The sequence below is a fragment of the Carcharodon carcharias genome, chromosome 7 (genome assembly GCF_017639515.1).
Source record: "Carcharodon carcharias isolate sCarCar2 chromosome 7, sCarCar2.pri, whole genome shotgun sequence".
NCBI lineage: Eukaryota > Metazoa > Chordata > Chondrichthyes > Lamniformes > Lamnidae > Carcharodon > Carcharodon carcharias.
The window spans coordinates 131,138,153-131,157,745 of NC_054473.1; the positions used below are offsets into that span (position 1 = coordinate 131,138,153).

General features: G+C 43.0%; 1 protein-coding gene across 1 annotated transcript in view; it reads left to right on the top strand.

The window, feature by feature from the left end:
- LOC121280052 (dynein heavy chain 5, axonemal-like) overlaps positions 1–19,593 on the top strand; it is a 336,766-nt gene that overhangs the window by 241,180 nt on the left and 75,993 nt on the right. The window contains exons 58-62 of the mRNA XM_041191681.1: positions 1,301–1,424; positions 3,193–3,300; positions 6,070–6,184; positions 7,596–7,772; positions 9,641–9,841. Of these exons, the coding sequence (XP_041047615.1) occupies positions 1,301–1,424; positions 3,193–3,300; positions 6,070–6,184; positions 7,596–7,772; positions 9,641–9,841 (725 nt within the window). The remainder of the gene's footprint in view (positions 1–1,300; positions 1,425–3,192; positions 3,301–6,069; positions 6,185–7,595; positions 7,773–9,640; positions 9,842–19,593) is intronic.

Here is a 19,593-nt window from a genome sequence, read left to right on the forward strand (position 1 = left end):
CCACCTTGGACTTCCTGCTGGCCCTGCGCTCCTTGTGCCTGTGCCTCTTCTTCCACAGGTCTCTCCCCTGGAAGCTGCAGAGGGACACATGGCCTCCTCTCCCTTCTGCCCTCTCTTGCTCCTCAGAGAAGGTGCCTCCAGCAGAGGCCACAATCCCCATTACCAGGGTAATAGAATACTGTCTGATACCTGGAAGGGTCCACACAGTCAAAATCCTCCGGGGGCCTTGGAGACACCAAGAAGACCTGAAGTGATGCCTGGAAATGCTAAGAATGAAGCTCAGAACAGAGATGAAGCTGTCAAGTACCAGTGAGCAACCAGCAGCAAACTATCTCCAAAACTCCTCACTACGCACATTGACAATGCTGCTGACCCTTTTTGTCCTACCCTTGGATGAGGTTTGCGAAAATATCGGCTGGCCGCCTGCCTGTCTTTCCTGTGCAATGAGCGGAAAATCGCATAGCATGGAAAAATCGCAGACACTTGGACTGTTAAGGGTCATAATTGACTGCTTAATTAACAGTGGGTGCTGCTCTGGCTCCTGTGCTCGCTCGTCGAACAAAATATCGCATGAGAGCATGATGACGTCGGGATGCACTATTTTACTCCCAATCTGGGACGAAAAATTCTCCCCATAGGGATTAAGCTCAACCATGTGGGAGGTAACTGTTCTTAAAAATCCAACCTCCGATTCCAACTTGCTTCCAGCCAGAGAATTCTTGACTTGAGAGAAGCAGGGCAGGGACATGAGCAACCACCCTCTCCCAGGGGCTGGATAGGCCAGTGAAGAATTATCCTGAAGATGCTGGCCTCACATTTAATTTGTATTCCAGGCAAAACCCTGGCCAGCTGGGTTTCCCAGGCCACGGGAAATCATGCAGCTAAAGGGAAATGAGAACTGCTATATGCTTAAGCACTATAAGTTCCAGCACTGCTTGTAGGCAAGCGAGCGTAGGAATGCTTTCCCCCAGCCCCACAGAGCTTACCTTCATCTTTGGCATTCTACCATTGGTCCCAGACCATCCAAAGACCAAGTGGAAATCCCTCGGGATCAGACCCCTTCTGGAATTGGGGGCTCGTCACATCCTCCTCCCCAAGATCCATTACCACATTGCACTCATTGATGCTGTAGCTACCTGCTCCTGGGGCTGCAGCTTCTTCGAGAGTGTTCCCCTCCCAACAGGGAACCAAGTCTGCCAATCAGGCTAGATTCTGGGTGGAATCCTGTTTTCTTAAAAAAAAGGACATGCATTGTGCAGTTATATCCATGGTTTTAATCATTGTATTTATTTTCCTTTAGTGTCCGACCACTTCTTGTCCTCATTTGAGATTGATTGCACTATGACAGTGAAACAGCAAGTGGTGGGGTGTATGGGTACCTTCCAAGATGGTGTGGCAGAGAAATGTGTGTTGTACTTTGAAAGGTGAGTCAACCAACTGATTGATGATTAACCAATGAATTCAGAGAAATTACAGATGGAAAATTTGGAATATTTCAATCTTTCACATCCGAATAGTATGAATAAGAACATCTTGATATTATTTCCAGGGTATTGCTAATTGAAACATTGGGCTGAATTTTACATGCCACCCACGGTGAGAAAGCAGGCAGGTGGACCCATAAATTAGGGCACCATGCCATCTGCTGCCGGTATGCCCGCCCCTGCCTCTTCCACAATTTTACAGGCAGCCAGAGAGGGTCCACCTGCCTGTGGACCAATTGAGGCGCTAAAATGAGCAATTAATGCCCAATTAAAGGCTTCATCCCACTACAGGTTCGATATAATGGCAACAGGAGAGGCTTGTGCCCAACATGTAGCCTAGTGGTGTTAACCCTGCAGGCCCCCAGCCAGTGAAAGGGGAGGTGCATCCTTCCCAGACCCCCTGTTTTAATTGGAGGCTCCTCCACAAAATTTTGCCATTCACATCCACCCTTCCACCCCACCCTGTCCAACATGCACCCTCCCCCCACCCCCAGCCCCACCCCCTCCGCTGTTAGCCTGGCCCCAGCGAGACCTCGGATTTACCTGAATGACCAGGTCCATCGCTGAATGCCACTTCTTTGGCCTACCTGCAGCACTTGCAATGGCCACTACTCCTTGCAGAGCTGCCAGCCTCTGATTGGCAGGTAGCTCTATGAGGCAGGATGTCCTCCTGAAGATGAACAGAAGTTCTGTCTCTCACTAATTAAATGACTGTTGCCTGAAAAATTCAAGTAGGGCAAGCTGACTAAGCAAAGGTGGGTTCACCCCTGAAATTTACGCTGCTGTATGGGAAGCCTGCCCTCATTGTAAAACCCCTTTCATTGTTTACTGCAGTGTAGATTTTACACATGACATAATTACACTTACACTCCAACACTGTCCGCTTGTAAACATGAAAAGGGCAGTAATTCATGTGGCCCAATTAACATCAATAGGATAATCATATTTTGGAAACCTTAGAAATCACTGACTAAGCTTCCAGTCTGGTGATCTGCTGTATCACATAGAAACTTTGAAGATCAGAGGTTCTCCAACAGCAAAAGGTATCCACAGTTATGTTCACTGTTTAATTTGTGGCTGGCAGGTGAATCTATTTAGCTACATGCTGAAGTATGGACACCCAACGTAGATCCTTCAACCAGGAAATATTTCAAGAATGAGTTTCCCCTTAATGCATTAGTATTCATTTTTATCCCAGATATTTATTGAAGCCATTCCAGGGAATCCTTTCTATTGCAAATTCTCTGGAATAATTTAATTTTTAGCCATTATTTATGTTTTTATAATTTATTTTTAGTTAAATTGTATTTTAAAAAGAATGACTTGAAAATAGCCATTCTTATGGTCAATTACATTGGGACTGAAGAAGAATGCATTTTAATTTGGTAAATACATTATATACCAGTTACCCAGAAATAAGAAACATGAATTTGAGATGTAAAGGCCACTCCTGCAGTTCTGTGTAAACCATTGAGTTGGCCTCTGTAGCACAATAACAAGACATACAAAAAAATTATCAACTTTTAGTTATCTGTAATAGCTTCCGTTAAATATATGTGTTATGTTAAATGTATTTATTAACACTGTCATAAAACATTTTCTGTAGCAGCTATGACAAGCAGGTAGTAAGTTGTGCTTCTGAAAATTTGTCACAAATATTAAATTATTAATTGTACTTGGATAACCAGCTTTGATTTTGCATTAACAGATTCCGGCGGTCAACCCACGTTACACCTAAATCCTATCTGTCCTTCATTCAGGGCTATAAAGCTGTATACCAGGAGAAACGATCAGAGCTGCAAACTGTGGCAGAAAGGTGGCGTAAGCTGGCCCATTCCTGCAATATACATTCTCAGATCATTTTCAAAATGTATTATGTGTATTTTGCAAAAATGAGAAAAGAAAGAAGTTATGTTTATATAACACCTTTTACAGCCAATAAAATAATTTTGAAGCACAGGGCTGAATTTTCCCTGCCCATTGGAGACAGGCTGGGTGATGGGAGGGCTGGCAAAATGCTGTGAGGAGGAGTCAGACGTACCCCATGTCTTCCCGCTGCCATGCCATATTGCCAAAGGTGGGAAAAATAGTGTCTTGGCCGCCTGCCCAGTGGAAAATTGAGCCATTTAAGTGACTAATTAGGGGCATTTTCCCTGCTACTGTGTGGAGAGACTGCTAGATAAAATCTTGGAGCCTTCCAATAGGTTTCGGTAGGGGGGCGGTGTGGGTGAGTCCTTGACGGGCTCTCCATGGCCCATGGAGTATGCCCTCAACTGCAATGGCTACCTTTGTGGCAACGGCACCCCGATCACCAGCCCTGGCCGCCAGGCCATGGCTTCCCCCACCCTTACTTGTCTTTGGGGGTGTCCCACCACTAAGGTGCATTCTGCCTCCAGCTGCATGGCCACCTCTTGTAATGGCACTGGTTGATTGGCTTGCAGCTCTTGGAGATAGGCCACTGTCATTATCTGGCCGCCAGCAATATGTCACTCTGAGTCCTGCTGCCTGCCTTCCACTTTCGGCCCTGATGGCATGACTTGCCAATAAGTGACATAATTCAACCTGTAGTCGCTTCTGTAATGTAGGAAACGTGGCAGCCAATTTGTTCACAGTGAACTCCTACAGGAGTAAATAAATGATCGGTAATAAGACCATAAGACATAGGAGCAGAAATTAGGCCACTCGGCCCATCGAGTCTGCTCCGCCATTCAATCATGGTTGATAAGTTTCTCAATCCCATTCTCCCGCCTTCTCCCCGTAACCTTTGATCCCCTTACCAATCAAGAACCTATCTATCTCGGTCTTAAGTACACTCAATGACCTGGCCTCCACAGCCTTCTGTGGCAATGAATTCCATAGATTCACCACTCTCTGGCTAAAGAAGTTTCTCCTCATCTCTGTTCTAAAAGGTCTTCCCTTTACTCTGAGGCTGTGCCCTAGGCTCCTAGTCTCTCCTACTAATGGAAACATCTTCCCCATGTCCAGTCTATCCAGGTCTTTCAGTATTCTGTAAGTTTCAATCAGATCCCCCCCTCATTCTTCTAAACTCCATCGAGTATAGACCCAGAGTCCTCAAACGTTCCTCATATGTTAAGCCTTTCATTCCTGGGATCATTCTCGTGAACCTCCTCTGGACCCTCTTCAGGGCCAGCACATCCTTCCTGAGATATGGGGCCCAAAATTGCTCACGATATTCTAAATGTGGTCTGACCAGAGCCTTATAAAGCCTCAGCAGCACGTCCCTGCATTTATATTCTAGTCCTCTCGAAATAAATGCCAACATTGCATTTGCCTTCCTAACTACCGACTCAACCTGCAAGTTAACCTTAAGAGAATCCTGGACTAGGACTCCCAAGTCCCTTTGTACTCCAGATTTCTGAATTCTCTCCCCATTTAGAAAATAGTCTATGCCTCTATTCTTCCTACCAAAGTGCATGACCTCACATTTCCCCACGTTGTATTCCATCTGCCACTTCTTTGCCCATTCTCCTAACCTGTCCAAATCCTTCTGCAGCCTCCCCGCCTCCTCAATACTACCTGTCCCTCCACCTATCTTTGTATCACCTGCAAACTTAGCCAGAATGCCCTCAGTTCCTTCAACTAGATCATTAATGTATAAAGTGAAAAGTTATGGTCTTAACACTGACCCCTGCAGAACTCCACTAGTCACCGGCCGCCATCCTGAAAGGACCCCCTTATCCCCACTCTCTGCCTCCTGCCAGACAGCCAATCTTCTATCCATGCTAGTACCTTGCCTCTAACACCAGGGGCTTTTATCTTACTAAGCAGCCTCCTGTGCGGCACCTTGTCAAAGGCCTTCTGGAAGTCCAAGTAGATAACATCCATTGGGTCTCCTTCATCTAACCTGCTCGTTACCTCCTCAAATAATTCTGACAGATTTGTCAGGCATGACCTCCCCTTCATGAAACCATGCTGACTTTGCCCTATTTTACCATGCACTTCCAAGTATTCTGAAATCTCATCCTTAATAATGGACTCTAAAATCTTACCAACGACCGAGGTCAGGCTAATCGGCCTGTAATTTCCCATCTTTTGCCTCACTCCCTTCTTATACGGAGGGTTACATTAGCAATTTTCCAGCCCTCTGTGACACTCCTTGACTCCAGTGATTCTTGAACGATCACCACTAACTTATTATTATTACTAATAATAGTAATCTGTTTCTTAATGATAATTCAGGGTTAAATTTTAGCCAGGACTTCATAAGAACTCCCCTGCTCCTCTTATAGAGCCTTGAGATCTTTTAAATTAATTCAAGTGGGAACCAGCACCTTTGTTTAATGTCTCATCCAAAAACAGCACCTCCAATAATGTAGCACTCCCTCAGTTGTGCACTAAAGCCTCAGCCTAGATTTTTGTGCTGAAGTCTCTGGAGTGGGACTCAAACCCATAAGCTTCTGATTCAGATGATGATGTTACCACTGAGCCACAGCTGACACATTCTGTGATTGGCCACATTCAGGTTGGCCATTTTATTCAGTTATATTTGTTTCTTTTTCTTTCCGTTATTTAAAAGCATAAGTGAAACTGTGAATAATGTTCTTGTCTTCTTTTTCTCTTAAAGAGTGAAGACTGGTTTGCAGAAGTTGAAAGAAGCCTCGGAATCAGTTGTGGCACTCAGCAAAGAACTGGAAATAAAAGAAAAGGAACTTAAAATAGCTAATGACAAGGCCGATATGGTAATGAGATGTGAAATAACAACAATGAAAAGAGGTTAAAGTGCATCAGTTTCATTTTTTGTCTTTTCAAAATATTATTCTTTGGAAAAATTTTAATCCATGATGCATTTGAAAATGATTATCTATGCCAACTATATTATATTCTGATATTGATTTTAAATTCATACTAATTGTGTAATTTTTGCGGGATGTCACAAATCAGTTGTTTGTAAATCATGGAGATTAATGACTGTATTTAAATGCCATAATGAATGTATACTGTTGTTTCTAACCACCTTTTGCACCAAGGTGACAATATCCTATAGGAGAACTAGGGACAAATGGTTAACATAGTTCTTGTACAATAAAGGGCCATTCTTTTATGTTTGTTCTCTATCTGAAAGGTTTGAATATTTATTAAGAATGAACACAATGCATTGAAAATAATTGTCAAGAATTCTTTCACAACAAATGTTGAAATAACTTTTAGAAGTTGAGTCTGGGTCCTGTGTTTCAATCAGGGTGTTTCAATCTAAATTTACCAAAACATTTGGAAATGGTTCCAACATACATGTCACAGATTAAGGTGCAACCATGAGCCTGAGTCAGAATACATCCTCTGATTTCTTAAACCACTTCAATTCTCTCCTGGCTGGTGTCCTATCTTCCACCCTCTCTAAGCTTGTGCTCATCCAAAACACTGTATCTCATATCCTAACTCACACCAAGTCCCATTCACCTATTATCCCTATTATATAAGTGCTCACTGGCCTCATTGGCTCCAGGTGTATGAGCACCTAAATTTTAAAATTCGCACCCTCATCTTCAAAATTCTGCATGGCCTTGCCTCTTTCTATCTCTGTAATCTTTGTTGTTAGATGCTGTGTGTGGTTTGGTAGTTCTCATGAAGAGGTTCAGAGCCTTGCATAGTTTAACAGTAAGTGTTTGTTAACTATTCATAACTATGTTCGTATATACAGCATAAGGTCTGAACTAGGAGCTGGCTCCATACTTGCCTCTACAAATGTCTACGTCCAGTACAAAACTGCCCTCTTGACTCAGATCATGTGTTCCTTTACATCACACTGTATGTGGTATTGTACCTAGTCCCACCCTTTCAATGCCAGACCCTTATACTACAATCTTCTCCAGCATTTCAACCCTCTGAGAACTCTGCATTCCTCCAATTCTGGTGCATCACTTAATTCCTTCACCCTATCAATGGCATCCATGCCTTCAGCCAAATAGGATGGATGCTGTATATTGTATTCTTGCCACTGTATACATGGCACAAGCAAGGTTGATATTGCAGAAAGATGAGGTACATTGGTACATTACAATGTTGGAATGAAGTTGGAAAGAAATCTAGTTACAGATCCTTCACACTAATATGAGTATTTAATAATAGTATTTATTAATTGTTGTTTCATAGGTATTGAAAGAGGTGACTCTGAAGGCTCAGGCCTCAGAAAAAGTGAAAATGGAAGTACAAAAGGTGAAAGACCGAGCCCAGGCAATTGTGGACGGTATATCTGCAGATAAGGCAGTGGCTGAACAAAAGCTTGAAGCTGCCAGACCGGCACTGGAGGAAGCTGAGGCTGCACTGCAGGTGAACAAGGGCAACATGTAGTGTCATATTTGTGAAAGTGTTTCAATGACAAGAATCACACTAAAGTATCATAAAAGTATGATAGCTCAAAAAGCTTCTTGCAGTGAGACGATTTAAATGTTCATGCATTTCAGGCTTGCTGCATGCAATCTCCAGTGTTATTACTTTTTGATATTATTTATAAGCATGTGCAATGATCCATTTAGATTGAGAGGACTTTTTATCCTCAGAGATACAAACCAGTCCAGTCAATATCAAATATTGCAGTGGGGTTTGCTTTCATCCGTGCTGCATCCAAGTACATACAGAAGTATGTATGCATGCTTAGGCAAAATAATTTCCATTGGGATCAATATAAATTGCAGGGGCGGCCTTGTTCATTTACACAGGCAGTATATTTTTACCACAACAATGGGTTTTGGAGATGAAGCAAGTCCTGTTTAGATGCAGGATAATTGGATCATCTGTCTGGTAATGGGGTGAAATCCTCAATTATTAGAAGCAACCTGAGAGTCAGCATTGCAGGGCAGGATTGACATTTCTGCACGTTTGTACACAAGAAGCAGGAGATGATCAGTGGAAAATGTTGCTCCCATCACCATTCATGGCGTCACGGAGCAGTACTTCAATAAAAATGTCTGAAACTGTTGGTGAGAAGCAGCCCTACAGTAAAGCAGTTAAGTTTAGGGAGGCTGAGAGATGGTGCTATAGACTTATACCACATCTCTTTATAAGAGTATGACAGTTTGATGGAAAGCATTTTCACTAAAGTGAATATGACTTTGCTTAAACTAAATGTTTCTCCCTAAAGGGTTTTGGATGCTTTCATTTAAAAAAAAACTTTTTTCTGTGAATGTGCTGTGCCACAATCAGGTAGGAAATGAGTCTGATCCACATAATGAGTTCCCAAACTTGTTAAGGTTGTTGGAGAAGGTTTGATGTTTTCCTATAAAAAGACAATATTGAGACAGTTGGGCTGAATTTTCCTGGCTGGGTTGCAATCTGGACGTCAGCCTTAATTCTGAGCTGGGAAACCGGAAGTGGCAATGGCGGGATGGCATACACAATGGAGGTAGCCAATTAGGAAGCTTCCTCCGGGAGCCCCGTCCAATTAAGTATGGTGGACAAACAAGGGAAATGGGAGGTCCAATTGGAAGGCTCACAGTGATGTCTGGCCAGAACTACCCATTGGGAGAGGTGGGTACTGCTGAGGCAAAATGGAGGTGCACTCTGCAGCATGGGGAAAAATTAAAAATCTTGCATGGTCGCAACTGTCAGGCCATCATTGCAGAATGAATACCCTCCACAGGATGATTTGCAGCCAAGGCTGTGGGCGTCACATCCCAACAGTTCTGTGCTGGGGTGAGTGAGAAAGGGTGTTGATGGCCCCCTGAGATGCCCTCGGGAAACCTCCTCCGAATGCGATCTCTGGACTCAGCAGGGGCCTGTCAGAAAGCGCCCAGCAGTGCAACCACCTCTACCCAACTAGCTAATTAATTGGTTACCCATTGTTGGTTAACCTCTGCCTCATTGACCCAGCCTCTGTCAAGATTGCTTGGAGGCAGGAATGTTGGGTAGTCAACCCAACACAATAGTTTACAAATTTTTCCATGGTCCACCTCTCAAACTGCCTCCACAGGACCAAAATGTTCAGCCCAGTGATTTAATTCTAGCCTGTCAGCGCAATCTCTAAATGCCTGGTAGAGAACCTCATTGCTGAACCCCTAAAAGCTGATCACGGGCCTGATCCCTTGGACAGAAAGAGTAATAGATGTTGCAGGGAGCCGTTTGTACTTCACCTTATTATCATTTATTCATGCTGAGGTTTCACACTCAACATATTAATCCATTCCCTCTAACCATTGCAGACAATTAAACCAGCTGACATAACCTTAGTGCGAACACTTGGTCGTCCTCCTCATCTGATTATGAGAATAATGGACTGTGTGCTGCTGCTTTTCCAAAGGAAGCTGAACCCAGTGAAACTTGATGTAGAAAGGAACTGTGTTACTCCATCATGGCAGGAATCACTGAAACTTATGGCGGGAAACCTCCTACAAGCATTACAGGTACTGTGCTGGGAATTTCAGAAGCGACTAATATAGTCAGATAACACATGAGATAACTGTATAGAGGCATCTAAAGTCAGGAAATATGCAATGTGTTCTGCAAAGATTCAAGGATACAAGGAAAATTAGAAGCCTTCATCTTGCTCAAAAAATGAAAAGCCTATTCAAAAAATTCTCTATTTTTAGTGTTGCTGAAAAAAAGAGACTTGCCATCAAAGCTTTTTGTCTTGCACTCATCAGGATAGCTTGCAAGAATTTTTCAACCGTAATGGGGGAACAAGAATTTATGCTAAATGAGGAGAGAGTGCTGATTGGTTGGCAAGTGGACTCTGATTGGTGGAGGTGTTACCATGGAGAATGCAGCATGGAACAGTTAACTGCCCAGCTTTGTTCAAATTGAATGCGGGCAGGTTGACTCTGATTAGTCAAGGCATTGCCCTGGGAAATGAACCACAGAATGACTGTTGTCTAAGCTTCTGTTTAGTTGAAAAAGACGCAATGTGTGAGCATGTTCCCTTATCTGCAAAGGACAAAGCCCTGTATGTGAATATATGTGGCTTCCAGCATGCATTAGTGCCTAGTAAGTGCAGCTACACTGCATGCCTAGCTTAAATTGGTTTTCAGTGTAATTCTTAGCACAATCAGGATTGTTTAGCAAGCATTGTCCAATCGTGGAACCACATATAATGTTGGACACTATATTTTGAATTTTGCAAGCACAAGCTGGTTGGGTACAGTCAGTACTTTGTCTTTGCGAACGGCCAAAGAAACGTGCTGTTTGATATGACCTGCCAATCGTTGGGACATACAGTCTATATACCTGGCATCAGACTGGCACTGAAATTCATATACCGCATTGCTCATTTATATGAGGAGCAGAACATCTTTTTGGCTTGACAGCAGTATCCTGTTAGTGGAAAATACCGCTTGTGTTGCTACTGGAAAGTAACAGCATGCAACAGCTTGCTTCATTTGTTGCTCAAATCTTTGAGACACCTACCCTTCCAGGGTAATCCGAGGTAGACTGGGCACTTTTAAGGACCGAAAGAGGCAACCTTGGGCCCATTCATGATTTTGCACAGCATGCAATGAACAAGTCTGATCAGGGCAACCACTGTCCCAGAGGATGGCTTTGATGCGCCCTATTTCAGCATCAAACCAGCATGGTGAGCAAATATCTTGGGCCCTATTTATGAGGCTGCCGATACAGTCAATCTTATAGTGCGTAGAAATGTAGGAATCCCAATGTGTATATTGACCAGTGAAGGTAGGCTTGCAGTAGACAATAGGAGAGAACCCACTGGCAGATTTCTCAACCAGCATGTCCAATAAAGGGAGCTTGTTTGACTGCTAGGTGAATTTGAGCACAGGTTGAAGCCCATTAAGGTGTGTAAGGAAGCTTTTACATTCAGCTGTGCATTCAAATATCGAAAACCTATCAGCTCGTATCGGGAATATGCAAGGGATAGGAGGTTAGGTGTCATTTCATCGAAAATGTGTTTTTCGTGGAATCTGACAAAGATGTATGTGAGCGCTGGACCTAGAGGGGATCCCATGGCAACAGCATCTATTTTGGCATTCATGGTGTTGTTAAAACTAAACTCAGCTGCACAAATTGCTGAATTCATAAGTTCAATGAATACAGATACATAGAGTGGTGGTGTGCTGGGATTGCCATGATATGATAATTCAGAGCAAATGTCTATGGCTTCCTTGAGTGGTAGGCACATTGATGAATAGGTTAGCAATGTCGAATGAGCACATGAACATGACATTGCCATTGATATGCAAGTCCTGTATGGCCTTTGCAAAGGTGAAGGAGTCCTTCACCGTGTATATGGAAAACTTGTTCACACCTAGTTATTGTAACTCGTCATACCATTTGGCCAATTCATGTTGTGCAGAACCAGTCATGGATAACATAGGAAGTAATGAAACTTCACTTTTGTGTATCTTGGGCAGCCCATACATACATGGAAGCTCTGAGCCATCAGGACGAATCCTATCATAAATACCACCTGGCAGCTCTTCACTGGGTTGCCCTTGCAACGCTACCAGACATTCAGGTTGCATGTGATAATCAGCCAATTTGTTTGGAATCTGGCAATATAAATCAGCTAAGCACACTTTCAAGGATTCAGCATCTTCAGTGGATGCTGGTTCGTGGCAGGATGTGGGAAGAAGAAAGGAAGGCAGGTAATCAGGGAAGAGAAGGGACAGCTGGGAATTCTCAGGAAATTTCTCCTCAAATCAGAAAGGAAGTTACTGAGGGTAGAAGTGACACTCAAAGACTTAAATGTTTCCATTTTAGTAAATTTGGGCACACAAAGTTATGGGGAAAACCTATTGCATTAATGAAACACAGAAAAGTACTGGAAATAAGAGTACTGTGGGTTTGGAGATTCAGAGGCAAGAAAAAAACATTGGTTTGTGTATCGGTGGAGCAGGAAGAATCAGTGATAGCTAAAGAAGCGGGAATGTATTCACAATTTATCCAAGGGAGTTCTGAAGAGCAGGTTACAGAAATTTAAAGATTGTGTATGTGAAGGGAAAGTCTATCCATGTGTACAGGGTGGAGCAGGCAAATATATCAAAATTTTAAGGAAAACGGGGACTAGTCAGTCCTTAATGTTGTGGGATAGTGATATTTGTTCTCCAGATGGGGTATTGTTGGAATGACACAGGCGCTGGCATTGGAGCCAGCCTGCTGACTCTGCTGTCCTGTTGGCTTTGATGACCTTGACAGTTGTCCTCTGGCCTGTGGAGCCTGTGCTGGCCCCACCTGGGCAGGAGCAGCCAGTGCAATGGCTGGCATCTCCCCAATTGCCACAGCTTCACCAGATGTCACTGTCACTGGCAGAGGGGTGGAGGAGCTGCTGCCGTCATCCAGTGTGCCCTTAGAGGAGCCTGCACAGACCACAGGCAGCTCGTGTGCCAATGTGAGGTCACTATGGACCTCCCTGCTTGCCATTGATAGATGGGCACCCAGCTGGGATACTGGGTGCCCCATCCATATCGCACACAGACACTGACCTCCTGAGGTCAATGCCAGTATGAGGGCTTGCAGATCTGAGCACAACCCCAGGAACCCCTGATTCTGTTCCTGGAGTAGTCTCTCCATGAGAGTCGTCACTCTCTCCTTGGAGGAGGCATTGCGCTCGGCCATGAGGGTCAAAGCAATGCTCACGCTCCACAGGGACTCCTCCACAACGGAGGCCATGGCATGCATATCCTCGTGGATCTCCGCCAGATCTTCCTGCACACTCCACTGGATGTCTGGCATCTGCTGCCTAATGGATGACTCCAGAAGCCCATCATCAATGTTCAAGTCGGCATCGTCCTCGTCTTCAGCAGTCCTCCGACTGCTGGCGCCGTTGGCTCTCTCTGCCTCTGCCCGCATCTCAAGCAAGTGTGAAGTGCCCTCACCAATGTGCAACGAGGCACTGGTCACTGAACTAATGACCACCGAGGTGCTGGTATCTGTGCTGGTGCCTGGTTCAGAGAGTGAGTGTGATGCAGATGCTTGGGGACCATGGTGGTCCTCCATTGTCATGGCCTTCAGGGTCTGGAAAGCGAACACCTGCTGACAAACCTAAAAGTGAGAGCAAGGACATGTCATTAGTTAAAGTCATCACACTGTTACTGTGCATGCCAGACACCATGGTGAGATGATGGAGTTCTGCATCATGGTGCCCTCATCTTCCAATGATCAATGGGGACTCCAGGTTCAAGGCTCACATCAATGAGGAGACTACACTAATATGATTGCACAAGCCAAAATTCTCCCCTCAGTGCACTGCACCCTTATCTTCGTCTGACATCCCAGCCTCACCACGGCCGCTTGACCAAGGTGCATGGCGCCTCTCGAGCTCCAAGGCCTCCTGCTCATGCCAGGAGAGGATGGGGAGGTGTGGGGGTCCTCCACCAATCCTTGACCTCTCAATGTTGTTATGGGATATCTTCCCCTGAAAGGACAGAGGAGCAATGATTAGCCCACTCTCTACCCGCAGCATCGTTGCAGTCTGGCCAACCCACCTTGCAGGGCACATCCGAGTTGTGGCCCTCGAGGCGCAAAGGCACTCAGTCAAAGCAGCCAGGGCTCACCGCCTTGGCCAATGCCAGTATGATTGACAGTTGGCACTCAGACTCTAACACCCCTGAGCTCCATGGGGGGACACCCAGCCCAAAACTGACCCATGTCAACACGGTACCCTTCCTGAGTGCAATGGGTCATTAAAGTGCTTCGGCACTGCACCACATTGTGGCTGCTCACCCCGGCTGCCACTTCCTCCTATGCCTTATTTGTGTGGCGCAGTGGCCTCCTCCTTCCATCTCTGGGGACAAGGGTGTCCCTTCTGGTAGCCACCTTCTTCAGGAGGGCAGCGAGGCACTCGTCAGAAAAAAGGGGATCCAAACGGACAGCTGACCAGACCTCCCACCTGGCATTTGCTGCTACATTCGAGTCCATCCTTGCAATGGCTTTCAGATGTCCTTCCCTGGCAGCCTTTCTGGAGCTGCCTGGGCCATTTTTAAACCAGGTTTTAAAAAGGTCAACATTGGACCAGGTAGCCGACAGGCATCCACTCCTGCTCGGCCCTTCCTGGCCAGTGTTGAGCCGCGATTCATCCATGAAATTGCAGTTGGGCCCCGAACCCGGGTGGCGGTCGGATTCCTGACCGCCCCCACTGAGCCCGTCCAATGAAGACAAAATTCTGCCCAATGTGTTAATGAGAAAATGGAGACCATCACTTGTTCTGGCAGATGAAAATGGATGGTAGTACATCAAATATTGATACCATCTGGATACAGGAATGAAACATTATTTGTGGTTCATGAATTTCCAGTAGCTGGACGTTTAGGAATTAGGAAATCTCAGGTTAAAATACAAAAACATTTCTATTGGACTGGACTGCATAAATAAGTGGTCAAATTCTGTCGAACATGCCACTTATGTCAGGTAATAGGGTAACCTCAATTAATAATTAAACCTGCACCTTTAATTCCAATTCCAGCACTTGAACCTTTTACCAGGCTCCTGATTGATTGATTATCTAGGGCCCCTTTCTAAGACCAAAAGTGGAAATCAGTACTTGCTGACAATCATGGATGTGTCCACTAGATTTCCAGAGGTGATACCTTTACAAAATATTACAGCAAAGAGAATTGTAGAGGAGTTGACCAAATTCTTTACAAGATATGGGTTACCAAAAGAAATACAGCCGGATCAGGGTTTGAATTTCATGTCACAGCTGTTTGAGGAAGTAATGAACAGCCTGGAAATAAAGCAGTTTTAAGTCCTCGACTTATTACCCTGAATCATAAGTTGCTTTAGAGTGATGGCATCAAACTTTAAAAACTATGATGAGAGCATTTGGTCAAGACTACCCACAGGACCAGGATCAAGGGATTCCATTCTTGTTATTTGCTATTAGGGATGTTCCTAACAAATCAACAGGGTTTAGTCCTTTTGAATTACTATATGGTCATGAAGTAAGGGGGCCACTCAAGTTGACTCAGGAGAAACTAATGAGTGAAAATTTGGAACCTACTCTCCTGGGTTATGTGACAAAATTTAGAGAAAGACTGAACAGAGCATGTGAGTTAACTAAGGAACATTTAAAGATATTACAGCAAGTGATGAAGACAAGTGCAGCTAAAAGGACAAAAGCTCAAGGTTTTGTTGTTGGAGAAAAGGTGTTAGTCTTGTTGCCAGTGCCAGGTGAACCATTAAAGTCAAGGTTTAGTGGGCCTTACCGGATTAAAAGAGACTAAGTGAAGTAAATTATTCAATAAATACCCCAGAAAGAAGAAAGAACCGGAGGGTGCATCATGTAAATATGCTTACTTTGGCAGCGAAGATAACCAAACTGAGGTATTAATATTGGGAGTTAAGGAAAAGGAGGTAGAAATGAAGGATTCTGAAATTGACTTTCCTCTAATTAAATTGGACAATGAGGGACTGCCTAAACATTTAAATGTGATATTGAGTTACCTTCCAGATAAGCATCAAAGTGACTTGGAAAAGCTATTGCAATCACACAAAGCTATTTGTGGGAAGAAGTTGGGGAAAACAAATTTGTCTATACAAATGTAGATGTGGGGGGTTCAATTTCAATAAGATTATAGATTAAATCTAGTAAAATTAGCTCAAATGCAAAAAGAAATTGAATTTGTCCTTCAGAATGACATCATAGAATCTATTTGCAGTAACTGGAGTTCACTATCATGATGGTACTGAAACTCGATGGAACACAAAGACTGTGTGTGGATATTTGAAGAATGAATGCAGTGACAAAAGCAGATTCATATCCTATTCCATGGTTGGACGATTGTATTGAGAAAATGGGACAATCAGTGTTTATCACAAAAATTGACTTGCTGCAAGTACCCTCATCGGAAAGAGTGAAAGAGTTATTAGCTTTTGTAATGCCAGAAAGACTATATTAGTTCAAAGTTATGCCATTTCGTACAAAGAAAGCACCAGAAACATTTCAAAAACTGACAAACAAAGTAATTGCAGGACTGAGCAATTGTGCTGTTTATATTGATGACTTGGTAGCTTTCAGTCAAATATGGGAGTGGCATTTACAACATCTGAAAGAACTGTTTGATCAACCGCAAGAAGCTAATTTGGTGATGAACTTGGTTAAAAGTGAATTTGTGAAAGTACAAGTTACATATTTAGGCCACACCGTTGGACATAGTCAGGTGGCCCCACAAGATGTGAAAGTAAAAGCCATTGTGAATTACCCAGTCCCCAAAACAAAATTGGAAGTTTTGAGATTTTTAGGCATGAGTGGATTTTATCTGAAGTTTGTACCAAATTTTAACAGTGTGTTTGCTCCATTGACTGAACTACTAAAGAAGAACAAGAAATTTCAATGGACACAGGAGTGTCAGAATGCATTTGACAGTTTAAAAGCTGTGTTGACTATTATCTAATTATGCCAAGCAGTTTAAGTTGGCAATTGATGAAAGTGATCTGGGTATTGGTGCTGTGTTGTTACAAAAGATGAAACAGGATTTGAAAAGCCGGTAGGATATTTTTCATGGAAGCTAAATGTGCATCAGAAAAGATACTCAACCATCGAAAAAGAGACTCTAGGTCTGGTATTAGCATTGCAGTATTTTGATGTTTATGTTGCAAGCAATTCCTTAGAAACAATTATTTATACAGACCATAGTCCTTTAAAATTTCTGGAAAAATTTTGAAACTGGAGTGCCAGACTGTTCAGATGGAATTTATTGTGGCAACCATTTAATATACAAATTATACATGTGGCTGGACAAGAACATTTAATTGCAGCAGCGTTGTTAAGAGTTTAGAGTACAAAGGAAATTGGACGTTTGAAACATGGACACTGGACTGAAATGACCTCTGTAACACAAAGGCCTTGAGTATATTACCATGTTAATGCATGTACCCAATCGTGAAATAGTTTTGTGTATATAGATAAGTAAAGTAAGTAATGACGAAAAGGGTTGAGAAAATGAAACTGTCTTTTTGATTTATGATGGTTCATTTTTTCATAAGGATAGAAGTGTAAAGAGAATATCATTTTTCATAATGTTACTGCAGGATATTGTGAAGCAGGCTTGTGGCTGGTGGGGGGTGTGTGTGTGTGCATGTGTCCGTGCATGTGTGTGTGTGATTTAATTAGACTAAAGATATTCAGCTGCAAGGCTTAAATCATCAAAAGGGATTAGGTGTAAAAGCAGGCATTTTGAAGTGGAAATGGACAAGCTAAGATGGGGTATAAGTAAATAAGTTAGAGCTAATATTTGCATTTGTAGATAAGTTGAGAGATTGTTTGATTTTCAAAGAGGAATTAGAAGGCAACAAGGAAAATGTTTGCATCTTGCAGGAGTTCATAGGTAAACAAGTAGTGGGGATATCATATTTTATTGACCCAAAAGCAAAGACAAGATGGAAACACGAAAGATCTGTCACAACTTACTGGGGATAGTGCACTGTAATATCAAACCCCACTGTTCCCTAACCAAAAGTTTAACCAAACCACCAGATTGCCTCAATTCTACCTAACTGTTTAATTTAGGCTAACAGAATATGAGCACCAGGTTTGTAAGCTTACTAAGTAAATAACTGTTTATTGAACAAACTATCGTTAACCACTGGCAAAAGAAAGAAATATGAACTGCTAACTTCTAACACTGTAACTTAAACTCTACCCCCTTCTTAAATCCTAATACATGCACATGAGCGTACGCGCACGCACACACACACACACACACACACACACACATATACAACACTTAAGACACACACACATGACATGTAAGGCACAGAAAACATGGATTTTAAGGGTGTGATAAAACAGTTCAATAGCACCAATCTGGAGTTCAGGATTTAATGGGTTGGTTTTGATCAATGTCTTCCAAATTCCTTTCAGATCTTGTTGATGACGCAAGGTGGTCTTCCAGCATTTTCCACATTTAGCTCACTGATTGAGAACTTGCTTTTCAATGTCTCCAACAGTGGTTTTCCCCTTTTGCTTTTTACAAGGGTTTCCTCAGAGAGAGAGAGAGCAGATTATAGAGATATGAAGAAAAGAGATTTTAGATGTTTTCTCTTTGCAGGCCAGGTGCTTTCTGCTGTGGAATTACATAGGAGAAAGGGGTTTTAGGTCTTCTTCCATTCAGGTTTGGAGCTATTTTGCACTGCTCTCACACAAAACCTGGTCACCTGGTCAGGAGCCAATTAAAACGTTGTTGCCAGGCAGCTCCCTTTGTCCAGGATTCCTTTCCGACACGATTTTATCTTTCATGGCACACTGTTCCAGGATGGCAACGTTGTATATATCTCTCATCCTGTTCCAGTGGAAATGTCTCTCAACCTGCAGCCATTGTAATATTAATCCACAATCCAGCAGATATAAAAAGATATCCTCCTTACAGATCTTATATTTGGAAGGGTTTGAGTTTCAAAGGGGTGTGAGAACAATGTGTTCAAAGATAAAAGGAGGGAAAATACATTTAAGGAAGGATTGAAAGCTGTATGAGGTGTGCGGCCATGTGGTCTTGAAGAGTGTGCTGTGCGAACACAATCCTGTGAAAAAGCAGTTTCTAGCTACTCCAGAGAAGTGTCTGGTTGTTCCAGAAAGCAAGGTTTTGTTACAAGCTTTGGATTTCCATTGTCGAATGAGAAGGAGAGAGAAGCGTGTGAAATAGCTCCCTTATAGCAACACTGGGTGCCTTGTGTAATATTATAGATTGAGAATCTACTGGGACTGTTGCCTGAAAAGGGTGTTGATTTGTGAGTCTAGTTAAGTAGAAATTTTTTGGGAAATGTTATAAGACTAAATTTAACTGTGTAACCGTAATTTGGTGTATTTAAATTTTCTTTTCTTAATAAATGTTTTAATTTAATATTTAAAATCTCCAAAAGTGGTAGTGGAATCTTTTGCTGACTTCAATGCACATAACATCTTGGAATAAAATACAAATTGCAAATTATTGTGATAACTTGGCCAAGTTTCCCTTTGGGATTTGGTCAGTCCAGCAATTACTACACACCGTACCATAACATTGCATAAATGCTCATTCGATCTTGGGACTGTGTCTCACTTTAGTATTATCATTACACTTGGAGCTGAACAGTGGCACAACCTTGGGTTGAATGCACTCTTGGAGAAATTCAATACACAGCTTAGCTCTTCTTAATTTTCCCATGAATCAAACAATGTCGTTGATAGCAGAATGACTAGGCTGATTTTCACATGGAACTTGAATGC